At 38.6% G+C, this 26,464-nt stretch overlaps 1 protein-coding gene across 1 annotated transcript in view; it reads left to right on the top strand.

Annotated features, from left to right (window-relative positions):
• zbtb16a (zinc finger and BTB domain containing 16a) overlaps nucleotides 1–26,464 on the top strand; it is a 242,547-nt gene that overhangs the window by 195,949 nt on the left and 20,134 nt on the right. Inside the window, exons 5-6 of the mRNA XM_057820443.1 lie at nucleotides 3,672–3,842; nucleotides 24,172–24,342. Of these exons, the coding sequence (XP_057676426.1) occupies nucleotides 3,672–3,842; nucleotides 24,172–24,342 (342 nt within the window). The remainder of the gene's footprint in view (nucleotides 1–3,671; nucleotides 3,843–24,171; nucleotides 24,343–26,464) is intronic.

Here is a 26,464-nt window from a genome sequence, read left to right as displayed (position 1 = left end):
GATGCGTCAAGGCCAAAGTCACAGGCCAGATTGCGGTCTTTAACAAATGATTAACTATTACTCTGTGACCTGGTAGCAAATGCGCCACGTACCGGTACCGGTCGGCAGCCCGGTGGTTGGGGTTGTTTTACATCACATGAAAAGACGCAATGAAAAAATAGAAACACAAACGGAAATAAAATGATACATAAAAATCGCATAAAATCAATAAGACAGTTGAAAACAATTCAACCAGGAAATAGAAATATTTGAATGAAAAGCAAAAGTCGTACAATTGGGAATTTGAACAAAAGGGGCGGTTATTAATGGCCCTGATTTTTAAGGTGCTAACTGTTTGAGCACCCCTCAGATCTTCAGGTTATTTGTTACAGTGGTGAGGAGCATAACCGAGTGCTGCCTTACCCTGCTTGGTTCTTGATCTTGGAACATACACCAGACTGGTTCCAGACGGCGGTCTAGATAGAGGTCAAAGAAATGATGAATAATATTATGACTTTAATCTTGTAACAAAACGACTTTTCTTGTGATATTACGACTTTAATCTCGTAATATTCTTTTTGTGGCCCTAATACTCAGTCAGAGTGATGATGCAGGCAATGATAAACATTTTTAAAGGTGGGCCCTCAATTACTTGCGGTTTTTCACTATTCGCAGCCGCGCTCACTTTCAGTTTACTGTACGCGTAATAAAAAGAGACATACTCCCGCTTACGCCCGTCTTCCTACCACAGTCTCCATTCGCCAGATTGTAATTGATCCGAGAAGGAGGCCGACATTCACCCGCCGCAGCCGCACTGGTTATGAACATGAGGCGGCGTGGCTCTCTTCATAGATTTTTAAATTAGCGTCAGCTTGGCCCCAAAGATGCGTTATTGACTGATGAAATAGAATCTGGCTTCCAAACACTCCCAAGTCCTTCCCTAGAGTTTCTGGTAATTGAAAAAGTGTAAAGGCAAGTGTGTTCAACTGTTAGTGTGTGTTTGCGTTTGTGATGTGTTTGTCTGCTTGCAGCTGCGTGCTCTTTATCTCAGCTTGAGAGAGAAAGCCAGGGAGGGAGAAACAGTCAAGACAGGATTGAAGTATTGCATAGAAGATCTTTATCTCGGTGCAAACACCCACACCGAATGTGTTGTGTGCAAGGCTTTTTCATCGCCTGAATATAGTACAGTACGCAGTCAGGGTTCGAAAATATGCCCGCATGTTCCATTTAGTCAACATAACACGCAGCCATGAAGCAGACTCAAGTGGTGTGGATGTGCTGACATGAAAATAGCAGCGGCATTAATTAATGTTCATTTGGTTTTAGAATAATATCATGAAGATTTATTTGCTTGGAACATGATTTTACATTAAGGGCGATAGACATCCAGTCCATTCGAACTGGGAGGGATGGCAGCGGATAAACATTCAACCCTCCTGATAGATTGTTATAGTGTTAAACTAATTTCATTTTACAGCAGATAACAATTTTTTTCTGTAGTAAAAATCAGAGAATATTTACTCATTGCTTTTTGCCCTTCCTTTTTTATTTAAGGTTAAAATTTGAATTCAAAAAGAAAATTTGCCCGAAGACCGATAACCAATACACCGATATTGTCCAACTCCAAAATTCAATACAGATATGAAACCGACACTGATGTATGCGGTTGTGTACTTAACACATTATGGCTAATTTCATTGTAATGCTTTACTAATGATAAATGTAACAACTTCAAGGTTTTCCGAAGAAACATTCTGTGAAAAATAAGAGAACAACTTCAACTGAAGTTACGGAAAAAGTGCCTATATTCCACCACTACTGTATATTTATTGTTGAAATCAAAATAGTGCAAACATTTGTTTTTTGGATCTAGTGGAAAGTGCCAATAAGGCACTTATTCTTTCTTCAATTTGTGTGTGGGTATGCAAATTGACAGATTGCGAACAAATCTGGCTCTAAAGAGAAGTCAGACGCTGGAGTAAAGTTGAATTAACTTTCATCTTTCTCTTGAAGAGAGCACTGATACTTTTTTGTGAAACTAAAACAACAAGATGTATGAATAATATAAAACAAAGTCACAAATAAAGCAAAGTATCCACTACATTTCAGTTTGAATCGTGACTGAAACTCAAACAACAAGATATATGAATAATATGAAATAAAGCCACAAATAAAGCAAAGTATACAATACGTGTCAGTTTGAATCCCAACTGGTAGTACAGCTTGCAAGCAATGAAATAATATTACCACAAATGCAAACAAAACGAAATACAGCGATCCCTCGCTACTTCACGCTTCAAACTTCGCGCCCTCAGTCCATCACAGATTTTTTTTCCCAATTAAAGAATGAATTAAAAAAATACATATGAGCTGTCCTGATCCGATCAGGTAGTCACCCTCTCCCTCCTACTGCTTTTCTTGGTCTGGCAGTGCACTGGAGTTGCTTATTACAGTTAACGATGATTGACAGACGTTAAGATATGATCTTGCCATGGATGCTTGGAAGCCCCAACTTCAAAGCGCCGCATGCGTCAATCATTGTTTAGCTTGTTAAACAGTTGCTGTGGCAACTCCTTGTGTGTAAGTGAGCAGCTTGAGCGGATTTGTGTGGACTCGCTTAATGAAGCATTTAATAAAGACAAGCATTTTTCTACTTTATTCTTGTTTTAAAATAATCCGGTGAGACAGTAACATGTTTAAAACTTTTTATAATCATTACATTTGAAGTGCATAAAATTCATTTATCAAAATATACATAGATCAAAGTTTGCTTTTTTTAATTATACTTTGGGGGGGGGGGGATCACGTCTTATATGTATCTATTTCCAATGCCAAATCTGAATAAATACATTGAACACACACAAAAAGTTTTTTTTTTTTGGGGGGGGCACTACTTTGCTGCTTTTCCCTTATCGCCATTATCTGCAATACTCGAGGGATCACTGTATACACGCAACGCTCATGAATATAAAGTGAAGAATATAACCTACAAGCGATGCTTGTTTAGGGCACAAACAAGATGATAAGATGCAAGAACTGCTATGGTACACGAGCTGCAGACGTTAGGGTGTCCATTTAGCATCCTGTATTCGCAATGAGCTTGTGTGTCGACATCTGATTACGTCCGCAGAAAGTGGTGAAACTTTTCTAAACTAATTACACCTAAGCGCCAGCATGGGGCGCCAAAACACCAGAACCACAGGCAGACAATATGTGGACACAACAGCGCTGCCATAGGCATATTGGCCCAAAACCGATAATGAAAAACTGAAGGCGATATTCTTCTATCGATAATATCAGAAGAGTTTAAAGAAAAGTTATTCAACCTTTTTTGTTTTGATTTAAAAAGACAAAGCATAAATACAATATTTGTTTTTCCTAATTGTTTATTTTTTAATAAATAATTAATAAAATAGATACGTAAGAGTTCCGAAAAATTTCAAAGAATATTTACTATTTTTCCTTTGTTATGATAATACAAACACAAATGTTAATAAATAAACCCTCCCAGTTCCAATGGATTGGACAAATAGTGCTATCAATGGCAGCCAATGAGTTAATAAGATATCAAAATACTGCAATGTCATTATTATCGAATGACATATTTTTTCAGGGGTTACAGTGAAACTCTTTCTCAAATATGAGTTATAAATGAAAACAAATAATCAACAAACATGTTTTTGTGTGCGCAGGTTCAGACATGGCCATCTTCTGCCTGCTGTGCGGCAAGCGTTTCCAGACCCAGACAGCGTTGCAGCAGCACATGGAGGTCCACGCTGGCGTGCGTAGCTACATCTGCAGCGAATGCAACCGGACCTTCCCGAGCCACACGGCACTCAAACGTCACTTGCGCTCGCATACAGGTCAGTAAATGGCACTCAGTGGCCTCACTCGGTATCTGTATCGATACAGCCACCAAGACGGCCTACCCAAGATGGCTGCCAGCTATTTTTTTTTTTTTTTTTTTTTTTTTTTTTTTTTTTTTTTGGGTGTATGTGTGTGTATTTTATCAAATAAATGTATCAAATGGTATCGGCCGATACCATTCAGCCGAGTATCTGTATCGGGAGCCAAAAATGGTATTGGCTCTACACTTCATATGTGCAACAAGCTTGCATCATCCTGCATGCTTGATTATATTATTTTGGATTCCCTTTTGTGGGCTGTTGACACTTCAAAGTGAAACATCTGATGATTAAAAGCGCAACGAGGATTTGTCCTGACAAAACGGGATGTTTAGCGCTGTTAGTCACGGGGATCACAAGTTTTATTTCAGGCATTTTGTTAATTAACGCCTAAGTAACAACATTTCAAGATGTTCTAATGTCAATGGAACACAGCAGTTATTCTAAATGTACAAATAAAATCTAGATTAAGCCCTGCAAAAATAGAAACATGGCTTCATTTGGAAATTTCTGCTTTGCTCAATTGTTGACAGTTTATATTTTTTAAAAGGGCTGTTTGGATTGTTTTTTTGTTTTTGTTTTTTAATCAAAATAGACGGCAGGGTTGGTAATCTGTATCTACTGCATGGATGATCTATACTGTATATTTCTGCGGTCTTTTTTTTTTTTTTTAAATCAAATTACGAATAAAAAGCAGACAGACAAAAAGACACAGCACTATTTGGGGACTTTTTTTAAAAAAATATTTTTTCACCATTTAAATGCATTAAACAGTTTTTCTACTGTTTTGTATTGAAATGCAATTTAATGCATATTAAAATCCTTTCGAATTAAAAAGATAAATACGTTTTTGGGACGAATATTGCCCTGCTATCAAAATGCTATTAATCAAATAAGTACAAAGCTTTTAATTAATTAGGCTATTTTTTACAATTGAGTCACAATTAAAAAGACATTATTTACTGTTTTTCAGGTGTTGGTTCATGTTAATTCACATAGTTTTTTTTTTTTTTTTTTTTTTAATTGTATAAGAAAAAGAAAAAAAAGAATAATTCTGAAGTCAAATATTGCTATGCGGTTCAAATGTGATTAAACAAGATTATTTACATTATTTATTGTTTTTAATGCAATAATAATGTTTAAATAATTAATAAATAAATAAAATTAATATATACTGCATAAGTTTTAAATAAATAAGAGAATACCTACGATTACCTCATTGTCAGCCTGTGGCATTCCTAGCCTACATGGTGCCCTGGGCGACAAGATGCTTTGGCAGGAAAGAAAAAAAAAACTCACTAAAAAAAAACAACAACAGCTGACCCACAAAATACAGCGCATGAAGTGTACTTATTACAACCCAACAACCAAAACAGTATTTGTTATCAAACAAAAAGTGCACAACAATGTTTGCAAGAGATTATTAATTTAACATTACAAACATTACTAAAACATTGTAGAAATGATATAAAAAGTGTAGAAGACTCTTCTTGTGACTAGTTGGCTCAGATGTGTTGACCACTACAGGGAGAGCGCACAAGAGATGAACTCAAATACTTTATTAGGCTCACGTGCAGGTTTGCATACATGTACACACATTTAATATCAGGTGAATAGCATACAGACATACAATAAACATTTAAAGACCCTTTCCTTTATTTAACATTAAACCACATCATTTTAACTGTAGACCAACTGCAGTGAACCTTTGCGTGCTATCTCCCTTCAATCCACTACATTCACTGCTCACATTAATTTTTTTGATATGATGCTAACAGTCGTAGCAGATAAAAACTACCTAACTACTATGAAATTACGAGTGTGAACGATTGTCAAAAACTGACACGAAAACAATTTTAACACAACTATTCCTCCACCTAGCATTGTGAGAAATGTTCACAATTTACTGTATGTGCAGTGGCTTTAATTCACTTTACAAGGCATACTCACATCATCATTGAAAGAACCGGCATTTGAACCGGGAAACGCAGAACCGGAAATGGACGAGCAGTTTCCAAAATAAAAGTGTCGCTCTAAATGGAAAGTAAATTAATTAAATGGCTAAAGACTTGAAGATTTCTTAAAAGAAAGAGTACGTATGCATTATACAACTAGGTCAGATATTCAAGTTAAAAAAAAAAATCTTTGCACATTAAGAACAAAATCAACCCTCGATGAGTGGCATTATTAACTGATCCAACCCCCTCCCCAACCTTCTTCTCCTTGTGGTGTTGCATGCTGACCGTAACCACAGTCTGCAGGGGGCGTCATTGCAAATCTATGGGCGGCAATTATAACAGTAGACAATCGCTCGCGTGCAACTCGCGTACATGCGCCCCTAGCAATTTGCCACCCAGGGTGACGGCCCAACCTGCCCGTGCCAGGAACCACCATTGTTGCCAGCCATTGTCAACGGCAGACATCCAATTCTTTTAAACTGGGAAGACGAGCATTGAATGCTCATATATAGCTCCATGATGTTGGCCCATAGACTTTATTAGTTATATATTGACATGACACTTCCGCCAGACCCTGCACCACGCCTACGGTAGGGGGCCTGCACACACTCAGCTTCAGTTAAAGCTAAGTAATGCTTCACAGTTGCTCGCTGTAATTCTTAAAACCAACACAACGCCGGATTTAGTTTGGAAAAAGTACAAAAAGCTGTACCGCATACAAACAGGAAGGATTGTCTCAGGAATGATTTGTTCAAGGATTCTAGGTAATTACCGGTATTATATTTTTTGTACCATGCATGCATTTTGAAACATTGTGAAAAAAATTAATGGGAGAAATTAACTTCTACGGCATTGGCGTCATAATTAACAATATTTCCGTTTTTTTTTTTTTTTTTTTCCTTTAATGCTTTTAACCTAAAATCGAGACTGTTTTGCATCCATATCTATAAAGAATTCAGGGATTTAAGCATTTATTCACAATAATTTTGAACGGAAATAGCTCTTTGTTGTACTAAGGAAGCTGCCACAGTGACTTAACTATCAGCACATTTGACATATTTACGTAAAATAAATAATAAACTGCCCTTTTTTTCTTTTAACCAAGAATCGAGACTGTTTTACGTCCATATCTATCAATAATTTAGGGATTGAGCCAGAGGTTGCGCTAGACTTTTTCGTTGTCTGTCGTTTTGACTGACAGGGTCATAAAAATCCGGTCATAATCTATTTTTACCAGTCAAATTTTTAAAATGACTATCTTGATGCATAATATAAAGTAACTAACATTAGTGCAGTCATGGATTACAGTAAGCAGGCCAGTGCTGTGTTTCCATATATATTTTTATTATATTATGTATATACAGGATATATATATATTTTTTCCCCCAAGTGGGACCTTCCATGATCCTAATGCATTTAATAATAATAAAATATTATATAATTCCATTATATATATATATATATATATATATATATATTTTTTTTTTTTTTAATAAATAAAAATTCACGTTGATACGACGCACATAAAGGCAACTTCAATTTTTTTTTAAAAATCGTTAGAAAGTTGTATGGACTTATAATCCGCTAGCTTGTTGTTTCCTGTTGTCTTCCGAAATACACCTGGGTGACGGCGCGTCAAGTGTTCGTTCATAGCCGACGTGCTACCGTGGTATGCGAGCTCAGCTTAGCAAAAAGAGTACACACAGTGGTGGCACCCTCCATATTTTCCTTGAAATAATTTCAGGCTCTGGCTGGTGTGGTCCGCTTTTTTGGCTTGATGCCGCTTTCACCGTGTTACCAATTCTGCCCTTCTTAGTAATTGACAGTGTTTTCAACTGCTCGCCGCAGTGAGGAGTGAACGGGCGATTCACTTGATTCGTTGTCATCCTTCATCCTCCACTGCACCAGTCCCTCTTTTTTCACCTCTTTTATCAACACCATTGTCGTTTTGGGGCTTTTTGAAGAAACTTCGGACACTCAGTTGCCTTGACATTTTTCTGAGTAAGGCCAACGACGTCATGCAGCAAGAGAGACAATAGCTAATTAATATGCTCACTCGCCACCCTGTGGTCTGGGGTGTGAATTGCAACCTGTCAAAATGACAGATGAACTTCGGTTTTTTTCCGTCACCGTTTTAAAAAAACGGTCAACGACGGAAAATATTCGGTTAACGCGACCCCTGGACTGAGCATTTATTCACAAGAATTTTCAACGGAAAAAGCTCTTTGTCTGTGTTTCCACTCGGTCAGCTTTGACGGAGATAGGCCCCCTATTAATCGGCCCCGCACCCCATGTCCCGTCAATATATTATGAAGGCTATGGTTGACCCCTCATCAGACGCAAATTTATAAAAAAAAATTATCTCATTCGTTTGTACTCATTTGTGCTGAAGAAAATTTCGTTTGTGCTATCGTTTTTGAGATATGAACAATTCTTTATAGGTCAATTTGAAGGCAACCAGCCCCCCATTTTGGTTAAAAATGGTGTCAGTCGTTTGTGCTGTAAAAAATTTCATGTGAGTGATGTCACGCAGTCCACCCATTTATTGGAAAATGGACCAGAAATGGTACCGTTTGTTATGCTACATTTGTGCTTGTTTGTGCTGGAAATTTTTGTTTTTGCTACTATCGTTTTATAGATATTGTGATGTTAATTTCGAGTGATGACATCAATAGCAGCACCTCCATCATAGCTGACAAAGCGTACCAACTCTCTCAATAACAGAGGGGTGTCCCAACAACTAGCGCAAACGTAGCACAAACGAATGGCACCCTTTCGGGTCCATTTTGCAGTAAATGGGGGGCTTGACTTATGAATTTCTAGTGATGACATGACTCGCAGCCCCCTGTTTACAGCAAAATGGACCTGTCTCGCGCCGTCATTGGAAGCCAATGCCCTAAATTGAGGGTTAAATTTAATGTTTTCCTCAAAGAATTTAATCCATTGAATTTTGCCACTGTCCCTTAGCTGTGTGCATCATCAGTAGAAAAGCAAGAGGAGGCTAAAAATAGCTTACAGTAAATAAGAATCTGTTTTATTCGGGGTGGGTTGTGAAGCCAAACGTGCATGAGCGCAGCTCCTCCATTCATCTTCATTCAGGTCAGCAGTCAAAACCGTTCTACGACAGTCAGGACTTCTTTTATTGTATTTGTGTTGTATTTGTGTTGAGGCACATTGTGCCGAAGCCTCTGCGGGATGCTAATGCATTGTTGACATATGTGGCCAAATGGACGGATACGAACACATGGAAATGGATTCCTTTCTGGTGGTGAAGGATGGATGCTCCCGCCCCGACCCAATCGCTCGTTTTTTTCCCCCCCCGCCTCGGCAGCTTGTCTGCGACCTTAAATAACAGTCTCACTGTCACGGCCGATTTAGCTCACCAGCGCTCCGGATAAATATTTGAAAGGAAAAGGCGGCGAGATGAGAGCAGTCAGCTTCCGTTTACAAGTCAGACCAATAGGATGTGCCGGGGGGGGGGCTTTACAGTACCTGGCCGCCCAACCGGCACGAATGTCGCTGGGAATGGTTGGCAGGGTGTTAAATCACAAATGAGAGCGTCGTTTAAATATGACTTGTGTTCGGGGAGGAGGAAGGGGGGGATTACGAAGCGGGTAATAGGTCCTCTTTTACGCTGACGGGAGAGGAAAAAGGACGCGGCGTTCCCTTGGAAGTTGAGCTTTGAAGTGAATCATTTCATGCACATTTTCGGGGGGAAAGGAGAAGGAGAGTGGGCAAAGCAACACATTTTCTTCCTCTAAGACAAATGTAATATTGTGAAACAATATTAGTAGTGTTGCACCGTTACCATTTTCTGGATACCTATTTCTGTGTAGTATCGTTCGATGCTGATAATGTACCGATACCATTTTTTTTTTTTTTTAAATATAGAAATTTTATTTTCTTCAGTTTGAATACGATATTACAGCATACTCACTTGAATGTAAAGTAATTGCTATCATGGCTTCGTCAGACGCTGCTCAACTCATTTTTGCCATTGATGGCACTAGACGTCCAATCCATTTGATTTTGGAGAGTTGGCAGCGAATGGTTCGTGTTTCTCTGCCACACACCCAGTTCAAATGGATTGGACATCTTACATATATCGGTACCAATACTTATACTAGTATCATAATACTTTTATTATTGCGATATGATAGAATATGAAAATACTGTGATATCATACTAGATCGTGAAATTCTGTTATAACATGCTATGATATCACAAAAGAACAGTGATATATAATATTGTATAAGAAAATGTATGATTTTGGTACTAGGATTACTGTGACGCTGTGATATATCACACTAAAAATATGATATTGATGTTTTGCTGTCATATACTCTAGTATGAGAATCATGATACTGTGCTTTCATTGTATATTATAGTATAACAGTATTTGGCTGTCTTGATGGTATAATTCGCTCTTTCAGTGTGATTGACGGTGAAAGCTGTCCAATCATGTAGCCCGTTTGAGCTCACTGATGTGAATTTACACGAGTTTGTTAATAGCAGACGTCAATTCCATTTGAACTCGGAGGGTTGGCAGAGAATGACCATTCATGTATTCGCTGCCAGACCTCCTAGTTAAAATGGATTGGATGTCTAGTGCTGTCAATGGCAGCCGGTGCGTTAAACTAGTCGTTGTAGCCTTTTTTGCTATCATTATATTGTGATAAATGATACTAAGTGATATTATCTTGATAGTTTGACCATATGAGTGATTATCAAAGTAATATAGTATGATAAAAAATATATATATAGTACAGTGGTACCTCGACATATGATCGCTTCGACACACGATCTTTTCGACATCCATCGTAAAATTTGACTCAGCATTTGTTTCTACATCCGACGACATGCTCAAAATACGACGACATGACAGCGCCGCATACGGACGCATGGCGGATTTTTTTGTGAGAGAAATTAACACAGGTTCCAAGAAGGTGAGTGCAGGTGGTGAAACAAGGAAAAAAGTGACGCTTACTATTGAAATAAAGATGGAAATGATAGAAAAATATGAGCGTGGGGAGCGCATCGGTGAACTGGCTCAACAATACGGCCATAGAATCTCGACGATCTCCATGGTCCTCCTTCAACCTCCGTTCGCCAGTCTTTATAAGTTAAGGTGACAATTATTATTATCGTCCCAGCATCGTCAGGTTTTTATCATTCTTTTCAGAACTTGTGCAACACAACACGCTTACTGTCCACCGCAGTTGACGGTGTTCTCACCAAAACATTAAAAAAGTAATATCTCAACTGAACTTCTCCCTCTCTCTGTCACGTCAGCGACGCGGTGTGTTCAGGTACAGCATGCAAAACACGTCCGCCATATTAGAACCTGATTTGTAACATTACTACAGGAATTATTATTATAATATTCCGGTTTTTATTAATAATTTATTTGTTTTGCTATGTGTAATTGCCATTTTTAATAGTACCAGCAGTATTTATTAAGGATTTAGTGTAGGATTTCGGGCTGTGGAACGAATTAATGGAATTATAATGTATTCTTATGGGGAAATCCTGCTCGACATACGACCATTTCGACTTATAAACAAAGTATTAACTTTGTTTGTAGAGGTACCACTGGTGTATGTGATATCACAATTATAATGATGTATAACAAGATGATGTTCCGATAATATGAAATTTGATCCTGATATTGTGCCTAGATATCATAAAATAAAAATATTGTACTGTAAAATGTGATATTGTGATAACGTATCAAGAAGCTAATATTGTGCTATAACATAATATGATACCATGACATGGTGTCATGATATCATGATCGTATGTTCATTGGATATCATGAAATAATGTCACTATTTTATATCATGATAATGTGAGATGATGCTAAGTTTTAGCGATGCTGAAATTTGATTCTGATTGTGATATCATTATCGTATGGTTACATGACATTACATTACTCTGATGTTTTATTATATTACTGTTAGTGCTGCAGCGATTAAGCGATTAAGTCGAGTAATTCGATTAGAAAAAAGCTTCGGATCAAGTTTTGCTGAGGGTTAAATTTAATGTGAGTATTCGTTTAATTAGTGGCGTTGTAATGGTTTGTTTTGAAAGTGTTTGCATTTAGTTTTATTGATTTGGGTGGATACACTGCCGTCTAGTTGCAACAGTGAATATGACGTATCTCATTTAACTTGGCTGAATCCACTTGCTCCCTGCTAAGAGCAACGTAAGGTAGGTTTTTGTTTGAGCTAATGTTTTTTTTATGTATTCGTTATTTAGTTTATAGGTGTATCTTGCCATTTTTTTATGGGAATATATGTTTGAACGGTTTGTTTAAAAAAGTTAGCATTTTTTAGCATTTACAGTGGGGAGAACAAGTATTTGATACACTGCAAGCTTGCGGACTTTTGCTGTTCTAGTTAGCCAATTGTTCGTTTGATGTACTTAGATCCTTATTTATGTATTTTTTATATTGTTTTAGGCTAAGAGTTTTATTTATTTTTCAGTGAAAGTGCAATTCTTCATAATTTGAAGAAATACTCGAGATTTTTATTTTTTATTTGCATTGAATGTTCGTTTGAAAGTGCAATCTTAGCAAGCCTTTCTTAACATCGCCTAAAATTTATTCTGCAACGCATTAAATGTTCCTATTACGATTACTCGGTTATTCAAACTAACTAGTTGTTAGATTAATCGACCACTATAATAATCGATAGCTGCAGCCCTAATCACTATATCAAGACAATTGAACTTTTCCCCAACAAACATTTTCCGTCTACATTTTGAAATGAAGTCTTTCAAAATTGTTGCCATTTGACACACGAATGTTTTCACATAACGAGAAGCTTTTACGATCCCGAATAAAACAGAAACGAGCTCTAAATTCTCTGTATCACGACGTCATTTAAATGGCCGGCGCATCAGCACCATGAGCATACCAGACCAGCGCCTTCGTTGCTTGACTTAATGTCCTCTTATACGGAATGACAAACAGTAAAAGCGTTTTTTTTTTTTTTTTGGTTTAGTTTTTTTGTGGGACATTCATTACGTGTGCTTCATTTACCTGTCTGCCGCCTTATCTCCACAACGCAGCCGAAAGCCGTGACACCGGATCGGAGACGTGGAATTTAATGGTGTTTGTTTCAGCGTCTTAATCTGCCCATCTTTATTCTCCTCCAGCCACCTGCACTGTCTACAACACACACACACATGCTTAGCTTTATATTTCTGTTGTTTTACTGCATGTATGCCCAGTGCATTAAAGGTTCAAGTGCATGAGCTCAATTATACAGTGTTGGCAGCTGTGCCTTCTCTTAAAACACACATTACACAGTAGACCCTCATTAATATTCTATTGTTGTTCACTGTCTCTCCGTGCCCAAGTGTGTGTGTTTGTGTGAGACAATTTGCAGTCGGCCGCGTCGTTTTTCGCTTTGGCAGCTGTACTCTAGCGAGGAAATAAATCAGCTGTGGCCGTGCGCCCGTGATTTAAAACCTATAGAATGAAGGCACACACCGGAACCCCACACTCTCAATGGTGCCCCCGGGCACGGCCACCCTCAGCACTCCTTTGGGGTGTCACATGAGATGATGGTCTGTGTGTGTGCATGTGTGTGGAGCTAGAGAGACGCAGGTGGCCATGCCCAGGGGCACCCAAGGGTCCAGTGCCCATGTGATGCGGTTCCACCTCACTGTGCCGGGCCTTCATCCGTGGCCTCCCTGCTGCTGCTTCCGGAGGGGAATTGTAGAATTGGCCAAGAATTTTCCACCCGATTTCCATTACCGGTAGTAGTTTGAATGTTACCAGTGCTTTTCAATTTCGGAAAGTTTCAAGTACGCATAAAAGTTTAATAAAAATTGTAGTTTAAAAAAACAACAACAAAAAGTTTAGAATTTTTTTTTTTTTTTTTTAATTACAGTCATGCTTTGACAGATGGGTTAAAAGGGATGGACAACGCCTTTATCACATGCATCCCAGCAGGGGGAAAATTTGTTTCATAAAATTAATAAACACAGAATTCACTGTGATCTGTACAATGCCAAATTTATAAAATTTTAATCAGATTGTTTTTCTTAAATCTGATCAAATAATTTTCTCCATCTTGTTTTGAGTGTGAAAGACTAGTGAACAGATTAGTCCGTCAGATTATTACACTTACTTTAAGTAAATAGTACGATTTGTTATTAAACCCATTCATCTAAAAGTTGGTCATTTTTCACTTAAATCAAGAAAAATGTGCTTTCAAATAATGTTTTGAACCATATCTATTCTTGAATTAGGAATTTCTGACAAACTTATTTTTAGATTAAATATACAAAATTTTTGCTTAAGTGTTGAGCTGATTTTCAGCTACCTATTTTCCCTATTTCAAGAAATCTAAGTGAGTAAAATTTACTTGAAGCACGGGCAGAAATTTACATATTTCCAGTAGATTTACACAGAAAACAAGGAAATTTAACTAGTTTCAAGGAGGTGTGTTTTTGCAATGTAGACATACATTTCTATGACGCAAGCGCAAGAAGGCTGTGAAAGAATTTTTTTTCATGCTTATAAAACACATAACTGCTGTAATACCATATTCATATGTGAGTCTGTATCTATCCAAATTCGTGTGCTACAAATATACAGTCGGGCAAATAAGTGTTTAGTCAACCACTAATTGTGCTAGTTCTCCCACTTGAAAATATTAAAGAGCCCTATAATTGTCAACATGGGTAAACCTCAACCATGCGAGACAGACTATGGAAAAAAAAAAAAAAACAGAAAATCACATTGTTTGATTTTTAAAGAATTTACTTGCAAATCATGGTGGAAAATAAGTATTTGGTCGATACCAAAAGTTCATCTCAATACTTTGTTATGTACCCTTTGTTGGCAATAAGGGAGGCCAAACGTTTTCTGTAATTTTTCACAAGCTTTTCACACACTGTTGCTGGTATTTTGACCCATTCCTCAATGCAGATCTCCTCTAGAGCAGTGATGTTTTAGGGCTGTCGTTGGGTAACACAGACTTTCAACTCCTTCCACACATTTTCTATGGAGTTGAGATCTGGCGACTGGCTAGGCCACTCCAGGACCTTCAAATGCCTCTTACGAAGCTACTCCTTTGTTGCCCTGGCTGTGTGTTTGGGATCATTGTCATGCTGAAAGACCCAGCCACGTCTCATCTTCGAGCCGGATTTGAATCAGCGACGTAAGGACCAAGTATTAAAATGTCAGGGAAGTTCACATTCCAAGACAAGTATAAACAGATAGCTCAAAATGAAAATAAAGAAACAACAGCCAAGGATTGCTAGCTTTGAAGACTTTATTAGAAGAAAAACAAGATAAATATCTGGGGTACAGTTTGATATGGTCCAGTCAGGACTGTGACCATACAAAAATACAAAGTGAGAATACGGGGCAGTTTACATGGCGACTCTGCGACACAAAGACGCAATGACTGAATTGCGGACTCTCCTCGCGTGCATATGATGTCGGCGAAGACGAAAAATTCTGAATCCTACCTCCAAAGTGGAAGAATCCGATTGCGGGGGGTTGAGGGGAGGCTTCCTCGGCATGCATATCAAAGGCTCATGCAGTGCGAAACTGCGTCGTTAACGTCAGCACTCGTACACGTCACATTGGGCATGCTCAGCGGTGCTACTAAACATTAAAAACAGCAAATATGGCAGAGTGTTACTGTCTTAATAATATTTTTAAATTAAATATGTTGAACGTTTCAATTTTTGTGCCTTTTTTAAGCAAAAGAAAAACGACATTGCTTCGAGTGGGCGGGCATATTTTTTTTCCGGGCTGAGGAAGCTTGGTGGGGTCAAAGTGCATCATTCTCTGTCGCCCAGTAAATCTGCACTGCCCCCTAGGGCCTGGCATGAATACTACATCGTTTTCATGCGGAATCGCGACATTGTTTAAATGGAGACGCAAATGCAAATGCAAATTTGACATTTTTTGTATTCTCGGAGAGTCACCATGTAAACGGCCCCTACAAGTCTTGTCTCTTTATACAGAAGAAAAGGTGTCGTTATGTTCACATTCCAAGACAGAGGCAAAAATCGCCAACCCTCTGGCAGCGAAGCGACCCGCAAAGTTCGTGCACGTGAAATTTCACACTTGTACATATGCACACGTGGACCAGTGACGCCATATAAGAAAATAAGAAATGGTTCAATTTCTGTTGCTGTCGCCTGGCACTTAACCAATCAACAGATTTTAAGCCCCTTTCAGGCTCATATCCCAGTAAATCCCCGTGTAAGGTGACCCTGTGTCATGGCTTTCACACTGGGGAAATGTCCCGGGAATAAACCGGGTTGTATGTGTGAAAGTGGCTTGATTTATCCTGGGTTGGCATCTCTGCGCTCTCTGTGCAGGGAGGGCGGCTGGCACGATTTTATAACCTAGACATTGCGTCGTTTTTGGTTAGCATCGGCTGTCACATTCTGTTGGTCAGATCGTGTTTTGTTACAGAGCCGGTTGTGGGAACGTTTCCGACGTGGTAACTGCGGCCAATTCAAGCTCATCAAGACTGTATTCAAGCCCTGGCGAGCCAAGATATTAACTTTCTGGGCAACATTCGACAACTTCTACTCTCGAATTTCATGCATTTGCTAGCTTGTTTGTCTGCTGCCCTTGCTTTGAAATCCCCTATCTTGTGCTGGTATTTGAGTGTGTTTATTTTGTTGTCTTATCGGCTGTCTGCCTACTGCTCAGGTTAGTATAATTGATCCCCGTAGACCTACTGTCACGGACCCCTTGTGTGATTCCCCCTTTTCTGCGATCATGAGTATTTTTGTTTGTATTTAAAAACCTTTGGACGCATCCAAAAAAAAAAAAAAACAACCTTTGGACGCATCCCTCCGTTGTTGTCTGCTTTAAGGTACAACCTTGTTTCCGCAGTTGCGGACCCTAACATCGGCAACAAAATAAACTACACATTTCCAAAGATGGACGGTGGACTCTCTTCCTCGGCTCTACGATCCAGTAGCAATTTAATTCCTTTATGTTTCCAGTTTAATTTTGCCATTTCCATTTTGCCATGTTGATAATTGCGATGTTTGTGTACCGCTTTTCATCTTATTGCGAAGAAAGAGGAAATGACTATCGACCCGCCGTGATATTTAAGTCATTAGCCTTCTCGTGCTGTGACAGGGAATCAAATGCAGGCTTTCACACATGCCTTGTCCTGGGAAAGTCCCAGATATAATACTAAGACGCAACACGTTAAATGTTGGCATAATCTCCTTGTCAATAGACCCTGGAAATTGCTTTCACACACAAGGGCTACCCATTTAAATCCCGGGATTCTAACGGTGTTTAGGTGTGTGTGAAAGGGGCTTTATTGATCGACAAATCCCCTGTAAGGACACTGGCCAACCTGGAAATTGTCATCCACACACCACACTAAGTCAACGTAGTTGATGGTATTCGCTAGAGATGTCCCGATCACGTCATTTTCAAAGTATCGGAATCGGCAAAAAAATATCGGCCATGCCTTTTTTAATATACTGCATATATATATATATTTTAATTAAATCGTTTTCTAATTGTATTTAACGTTACAGACATAATATGTTACACTCATCCAGAGTCTTTAGTTTAGGCTTAAGGTAGGGTTATCAAATTTATCCCGATAACAGCGGCAATTAATTTTTTTAAAAATGTGTCACGTTAAAATATTTAACGCAATTAATGCATGCGCTGCACAACCCTCTCACGCATTGTCACGTTCAATCTGTAATGGCGCCGTTTTACCTATGTAGAGAGATAAAAGGCAGCACAAAATGAGTAGAGTGAATTTTGGCAGCCTTCGGAGCCTTTTTTTAATTGACTAAAGCCTTGCAATCCCTCTCCCTATGATTAGAAATATCATGGGAAGCAATGTGGGGAAGCAAGGTGGCAATTGATCATTGTCTTAACACCTTATGTTATTGCCCAACGCAGAGAAGATATATCAATTGGTAGCACGACGCACAGTCATGGTTCCACTTCCCATCATACATTTGGGATGGCCACAGTATCGTTTACTGAAAGCTCAACAAATACACTAGATGGCAATATTTAGTCACAATATACAAAGTCACAAGTCTTTCTATCCGTGGATCCCTCTCACAGAAAGAATGTTAATAATGTAAATGCCATCTTGAGGATTTATTGTCATAATAAACAAATACAGGACTGTATATTGAATGTACTGTATGTTGAATGTATATATTCGTCCGAGTTTTATTCATTTTTTTCCTCAATGCATCGCCAAAATATATATGATTGGGAAAAATTATCTGGAATGATTGGAATTGAATCGGGAGCAAAAAAAAGCAATTGGATCGGGAAATATCAGGATCGGCAGATACTCAAACTAAAACGATCTAAAAAAAAAACATGATCGGAACAACCCTAGTATTCGCCATTAACCATCCTAGTCCTAAAGATGGGGTGGATCCAGAGTCGTTTAAAAAAAAAAAAAAAAAAAGCAATGTTAAAATCAGTATTTTAATTAATTCCAACAAAATCTTCTGCGTCCTCATGTAATCGGAAAAGACCGGAAATTTTAAAATTCCCTCAAAATTCATACTTCTATTCATATTCATTCAGAGACTAGCGATGACGCACAGGCAGAGGGAGGTGTATGTCGCTGTTGCGTGTCGTTGCAGTCGCATCACGCCCCATGTGTAGGCTTTCAGCTCAACGGTGATGACTTTCGCATCTCTCATTGCGTCCCGTATGTCAGACCCTTAATAATGGAATAAAATGTAAATAAAAGCCAGTGTTTCCTGTAAGTGGCCACTGGAGTAGACATTTTACAAATACTGATTTTAGCCCAAAAACTGTAATTGCTCTTCATGCAGTGAATTTAAATGAGTTTCTCACTAGTAGTCATCCAATTCATTTGATTGCTGCTAACCCTTCCAGTTCAAATGGAGTGACAGCACCTAATATCATGTGAAAGACTTTCTTAAACTTAAGTATGCAAATAGCAAAATTCTTAGACCTCTGATAATAGCCAAAAATGTTTAAACACAAAACTATGAGACTGCTTATGCACGCAGCCATTTTGTGATGTCTGTGATACCTATGCAGGTACACACTGATTGAAATGAGCACAGGTAAAGTGATGAATCTGGGATACTTGCATTGGAACAAAAATAAGTACAATTTCATAGTATTCGGTAATTTCATTTATACATGAAATTTATGAATAAACATATCCTCCCAGTCCTAATGGATTGGACATCTAGTGCCGTCAATGGCACTAAAACATAATCATTACTTGGCAGCATATGAGTTCATGTTTGGCCAGGCGCACGAGACACCAAAATATTTGTGTACCAATTTCTTTTAAGCTCAGACTGAATGCATTTTATTCTCCCTTCGTTCTTATCTCTTCTTATACACGATATCCGCTTGTATTAATGGATTTCAAATGCAGCAGCACACTAAATCATACAACTTTTTCTTTAAATCCAAAAGTGAGTTTGCCGAGTGTGCCCTGATAAAGTTTACAGACGTGAAAAAAGAAGAAAAATGGCGATAAGGTGAAAGAGAAAGTAGCGATGGGGGTCATTGGCTTCCCGCTGTGTTTGCTGGAAATGAGATTTTCAATACGATAAGAATGATGAAGTGATACCTTATGAATGCAGCCTCCAATAATGCAAACATTTGCTATGTTGGTTGAACCAAAAACACACCATATCTTATATTCTATAACGCCCTTTTTTTTTTTTTTTTTTAAGAAGAACAAACGGCAGAGTATTAGGCCCTCACAAAGAAAAATATTAGAATACGAGAATAAATTCATAATATTACAAGATTAAAGTCGTAATATTGTGAGAATAAGGTTGTACGTTCTAATGCTACGAGGAAATGTAATATTAAGGGAAAAAAGTTGTAACTCATTCTCTACCAAAGACATATAAACATTGTTTATGATTTTCAACTGCTCATTACTACTACTACTACTAAGCCTAATCCACAGCACGTCACATGAGTGACACGACCAAACACTGCTAAATGCGTTCTAGCTACACATACAATAAGAAAATATCACACATTGTGAATTCATGACGGAAACTATGGCGAATTTTCATCCCGTTCTCGTGTCTTCAGACAACAACTGTCATCCATCTCATTGTGTTTTAATCTCCCTACACGTTTTCATCGCATCATTGTGATGTCATGAAATAATTGTTAGTTTACGAAATGTTTTCGTTATCGTCATCATTGACGAAAACAACATTGGTCCCAAGAGGGTTAGTGCAGGTGGGGGAAGAAGGAAAAATGTGACACTTACCATTCAAATAAAGAAGGAAATGATAGAAAAATATGAGCATGGTATGCGTGTCAATTAACTGGCTCGACAATACAGCTGGAATATGTCTAAGATCTCAAGGGCGACTCTCATTATTATTATTATTGTAACATCGGCAAGGAAGTCGTTAGCTTCGTCAGGTTTTTAATCATTAATTTCAGAAGTTGTGCAACACAACACTGCTATTCTCCGCCGTAGCCAATTCCAACAACAACAGAACATTAAGAGCGAAAGTAAAATCTCTACCGCACCTTTCTCACTGTCACGTCAGCCATGCGGTACATTCAGGTATAGCACGCAAAACACATCGGCCACATTAAAACCCGATTCGTTACATTATTATTATTTTTTTTATTATTTTTACTATTTTTTATTATTATCATTATACTGTAATATTACTCCGATTTTTATTTAATTTATTTGTTTTGCTAGAAAGAGAAAGTAAAACTTCCCACTCTAACGCACCTCTGTCACACGGCGTGCTAGGCATGTGCCTGTATGATATTCTGACGGTATGATAACCTTAAGCTAAAATATCACTGTTTCAAGGTATCACGGTATATCAATTACAGCTCTTAAATGTGTTACTTTGAGATATGATATAAGATCTGGGTTTAAAAAAAAAAAAAAAAAATTCCATTAAACAGGATTTTTTTCAAAACCTATTAGCAAATTGGAACATAAGTATAACGCTAAGTTAAATTAAGCTAAATAACAAAATATTCTAAATAAAATGAAAATAAATGCTGTCCTTTAGGTGAGCCTAAGCCCACAGCCAGAGTGCAACATTATTAACATCGGAACAAAAATAATTAAAGTATTTTCCACAAAATAATTGTACGACGCGTATCATGTTGTGACAGTTACCATAGAGAAAAAAAAACACCAGGTCTTACCACCGCAAGACACACTAAACACACTAGAGTTAACTCTCGTAGCTGGTGGGAAACATTCATGACAGTGTTTACTCACCTTTAATTTTGTTAAAATGCGAAATCATATTGGAGATATTGCCTCCTCGGCAGCTACTCTCCGCAAACATGTCGGTTGGCCCTCCTCCTCTAAGCCGCAGCCGTCTGTAACTTTTCTGTAGCAGAAGTATTTCCATACCGGCGATTTTGTTTTCTTTGATGGGGGCTAAAAAAGTTCAGGAGTTTCTCGTCCTCAATCCATTTTATGGACACTGAGCAACAACCCTTGGGGGGGGTATGAGGGTACCTTAGGGACGGTATGACGGAAAATTTTTGCAGTTTTGAAACCTTGACGTTTTCATACCAGGGTATTCCTTGAAACCGGTAATCGGCACATGTCTTCACGATGCGTTCAGGACCAGCATGCAAAACACGACGGCCACATTAAAATCCGATTCGTTGAATATTTTTATTATATTATTCCGATTTGTATTGCTTTATTATTTGTTATATATTGTTAGACAATTGCTATTTGTAATTGTACCAGCAGTATTTATTTAGGATTTAGCGTAGGTTTTTGGGCTGTGGAATAAATTAATGGAATTACCGTATTTTTCGGACTATAAGTCGCAGTTTTTTTTCCATAATTTGGCTGGGGATGCGATTTATACTCTGGAGCGACTTATGTGTGAAATTATTAACACACTATTACATCATTTCACATGTTATTTTGGTGTTTTGGAGTGACACTGGTGGTTTGGTAAACTTGTTAGCATGTTCTTTATGCTATAGTTATCTCGATAACTCGTAATAGCGATGTTACGTTAACATACCGGCCACGTTCGCATTTCTTTGTTCATGCATCATTATCATACTGTACACTTATTCAGCATGTTGTTCTCTATTCTATTTTTATTTTCAATTGGCTTTCAAGATGACATATCTGTTCTATGTGTTGGATTTTATCAAGTAAATTTTCCCCCAAAATGCAACTTATACTCCATTGTAGGAGTGGGATACGATACGATTTGCGTTACAAAGCTCACGATAACGATGATCTGACGATATGGCGATACAACGATTATCGATGCATTGCTCAGGAAATACTTCAATGATATTCTACAAACGACTAATAAACAGAAAAACAAGCTTCTGCTGTGAATTGGAATGAGTTTATCACTAGTAGACGTCCAATCCATTTGAAATGGGAATGTTCATTCGCTGCCACCCCTCCCACTTCAAACGGATTGAACGTCTATGGCCGTCAGTGGCAGCCAATGCCAGGCAATGAGGTAATTTTGGGCCATTTAAGGTCATTTACCTGTTGATTTTCAGTTACTTCCTGTTGATTTTGGGGGTATTTTATGGGTCACTTCCAGTTTATTTTGAGTTACAGAACAGGAAGTGACCTGGGAATCACCCAAATGAATAGGCAGTGAGTCAAACTCAACAGGAAATGACCTGTAGATGCCTTAAAATGAACAGCAAGTGACCTGTAAATGCCCTGAAGATCGGACAGAATGACTGTAAATGCTCTAGTTTCGAATGAACGAACGTTTCTAGTCTAAGTGGATTGAAATCTGACAGTAGAACAGGTAAAATTGGTCTAAAAGGGTTTTTATCTTAATTGCGATGAGATATGTTAAACGAGAAACTAGACATATTCTTAGTAACTCAATTTTTTTTTTTTGCAATGCATTTGAGCATCAGCTCTTTTGAGCATTCTTTTGTTTTCATAACCCTTGCTCTTGCACTATGCTCTCATTGGAGATTTTTATCTGGCATATGCATGAAAATGGCACTGGATGGAATTAGGCGTAAACAAACCGTTGAGCGTCACCGTCTCGAATATTAGCATCCCACTCGCTTGCTGCGATCAGACGGCCTAATTAAAGGCGGCTGAATGCCAAACGCATTGTTATTCCGCCGGCGTGGCGTGCGGCCGGCGGGTTCGCTGATGGATGGCCGTCCCCGCCGCGGCCGCGACGCCCCTCGGCGTACAGCAGGAGGCGCTGATAACTTCATGCGGACAAATAAGGAGTGTCACATTTATTGATCCTCAACACACACGCCAGCCTTACCCCCCATCTCTCACACAGCCGTCACATTACAGGGAAGCTCGTTCCTTTGAACGCGGCGTCTCCCGTGACAAGTGCGACGCGGCCGGAATGTGATCAGCATTTAAAGCGCGTCTTTCATTCGCCTGTCTACGCGCTACAGCATGCCGTCTGCGTACAATAAGGCCTTAAATAACGTAACGCGAAGGGGGGGAGGCGGCGAGATTGTCTCTCAGCGGCGGGTATAACGAGAAACGCAATTTATTCGGCGGCACGTCGCCGCTCGGACAGGCAGATAATGAAAGGCATAGGTCATTGCAGCATTGGGGAGAAATGCATTAATAAATGGCCACATTATTTGAATTGGGAGTTTGGTATAAGGTACATTGGAATTAAAAAGTCTACACACCCTTATTCAAATGGCGTGAATGAAGTTTTTGAGGTATCTCAACTTTTTTTTTTGTGTGTGTGGCATATAAAAGGTGACATTTTGTCTATAAAAATCATAATTATAAAAAACAACCCTTTTATGGGTCAATCATTTGAGTCATTGGCGGCCATTGATGATTCTAATTGTCCAATCTATTTTGACTGGGAGGGACAAATCAACGTTCGTTGTATACACATGTATGCACCCTCGGGCCCAATTTTGCATTAATTTTCGTTGTTGTATCAGGGCTGCGTAATTATTTCCGGACTCAATATTGCCTGTAGGTTAGCATTTAGCTAGTGGCTATGCGCGCTCTTAATCACAGCCTTTAGCCTGTAGTTGCACACTGATTTGTTTTATAGGTGTTCAGAATTGTTCTTGTGAGAGTACCAAAAATGAAATTGTACCACGCAATTTAGTGTTTTAGAATGTTCTAATTTTGTCGAAATTTGTCTTTTTCAAGAAATAAAAGAACGTTGTGAGTTAACGACCCAATGAACAGCACTTTATTAGAACTGGTCCCTACTTTCTCTACACAAACCTTTTTTATACTGGATTTACAAACATTTCAAATAATAAATTGATGATATTGCATGAAATTGGAGCCTGACTGAAGAAGTAACTTGCCCTGGTCTGCACTTTGCAGCTGGGGACCACCCGTACGAGTGCGAGTTCTGCGGGAGCTGCTTCCGCGACGAGAGCACGCTGAAGGGCCACAAGCGCATCCACACGGGGGAGAAGCCCTACGAATGTAACGGCTGTGGCAAGAAGTTCAGCCTCAAGCACCAGCTGGAGACCCACTACCGAGTGCACACAGGTAAAGCACACATAGAGTTGTTGTATCTTTGTCGATGAATCAAGTGGCACCTACCTAGTGAACATTTCTAGTTGGTACATCTCTACTAGTCTCATGAGATCCTACTGTGCGTGTCTCATGAGATCCTACTGTGCATGTCTCATGAGATCCTACTGTGTGTGTGTGTATATGTTTATTCCTTATACTATATATAAACAGTCATGTGAAAAAATTAGGACACACCATTTAATATTCAGTCCTTTATTAAGAATTGTTCAAATATCAATGTCTGATCTTTATCTCTCGAAAAGAAAGTGATTTAATTGCAGGTAAACAACAAAAATAAGCGTTTTTTTTAACCAAATACATCAACAAAAATGCGTATTCTAACTGAGGAAAAAGTTAGGACACCCTACCACTTAATAGCAACTGTTACCCCCTTTGGCTGAAATAACTTCAGTGAGACGCTTTTTGTAGCCATCTACCAGTCTTTGACATCGTTCTGAAGAAAGTTTGCCACACTCTTCAACGCAGAATACTTTCAGCTGTGAGATTTTTGAGGGCTTTCTTGCATGTACAGCCCGTTTCAAGTCAACCCACAGCATCTCAATAGGATTAAGATCTGGGCTTTGACTCGGCCATTCCAGGACTCTCCATTTCTTCCTTTTCAACCAGTCCTTGGTGGATTTACTGGTATGTTTTGGGTCATTGTCATGTTGCAGGGTCCAAGTTAGCTTCAGCTTTAATTTTTTCACAGATGATCTCACATGTTCCTCAAGCACCCTCTGATACAGGATAGGATTCATAATGGATTCTATGATGGTGAGCTGGCCAGGTCCTGCAGAAGCAAAGCATCCCTAAATCATGACATTTCCACCTCCATGCTTCCCAGTTGGTATGAGGTTCTTCTCCTAGAATGCTGTATTAGGTTTACGCCAAACATGTCCTCTGTTCTGGTATCCAAATAATTCAGTTTTAGGTTCATCTGTCCAAAGACCATTATTCCTGAAGTTCTGGTCTTTGTCTACATTCACTCTGGCAAACTTCAGTCTGGCCTTCATATTCTTCTTGGAGAGCAAAGGTTTCCTCCTTGCACACCTCCCATGAACGTTAAACTTGTGGACTCGCTTTCTGGTTGTAGAGGCATGCACTTTCACATCAACAGTAGCAAGAGCCTGCTGTAGGTCCCGTGATGACATTTTAGGGTTTTTGGAGACTTCTTTTAGCATCTTGCGGTTTGGGGTTGGTTGCTCTCGGGGTGAACTTGCTTGGACGGCCAGACCTGGGCATGTTGGTAGTTTTTTTTTAATGTCCTCCACTTGTAGACTATTTTCCAGACAGTGGAATAGCTGATTTTATATTCTTTTGAGATCTTTTGAAAAACCTTTACCAGACTTATGAAGTCTACAATCTTCTTTCTGAAGGCCTCAGACAGCTCTTTTGATCTCACCATGGTGTTTTCTCTCACTTCAACAGTCAGGGGCACACCAAACTAAATGTGAGGTTTAAATAAGGCAAGCCTCCTTCAAAACACTGGGTAATGATGTTTTAATCACGTGCACCTGATGTCATACCCCTGTGGGGGATTTTAGCCATTTTAAGTGGGATTGAATGTGGTGTCCTAATTTATTCCTCAACAGAAATTGCATTTATTAAAAAAAAAAAAAAAAAAAATTAAAGTTATAATTTTTTTTTTTTTTTTCCCTTTTTTAATTGTTTAGTTCCATTACCCTAATCTCTCAAGTTTGTTAAAATTGATATTAAATATCCATATGACCAAATATGTTAGAAAACACACAGGCTTCCATAGGGTGTCCGAGTTTTTTTACATGACTGTATTTTCAGAGTGTAACAGTATTTGTATTCGTCCCGTACGGTCAAAGTTTGGTCCATGCAGTCAGTGTATACGTTTGAGTGTGAATTAAATAAATAGATAAATACGCATCCATGTCGGAGTTGGACCTCCTCCACTTCATAGAGGTAATATGCCTAAACCAACAACAAATGTTGCGGAAAAACAAGACAAACTCAGTCACTACTAGGAACGTTATGGCGAATGTACTGAGTGCGAACTATCAAATGCAGTTTTACGAACACTTTTTGAAATTTAATGGTTTTATGTTTTCAAATCAGGAAATGTTTA

Source organism: Corythoichthys intestinalis, chromosome 18, assembly GCF_030265065.1.
Source record: "Corythoichthys intestinalis isolate RoL2023-P3 chromosome 18, ASM3026506v1, whole genome shotgun sequence".
NCBI classification, from domain to species: Eukaryota; Metazoa; Chordata; class Actinopteri; order Syngnathiformes; family Syngnathidae; genus Corythoichthys; species Corythoichthys intestinalis.
The sequence above is the reverse complement of the archived record's forward strand: the minus strand, read 5'-3'. Positions and strand labels throughout refer to the sequence as shown.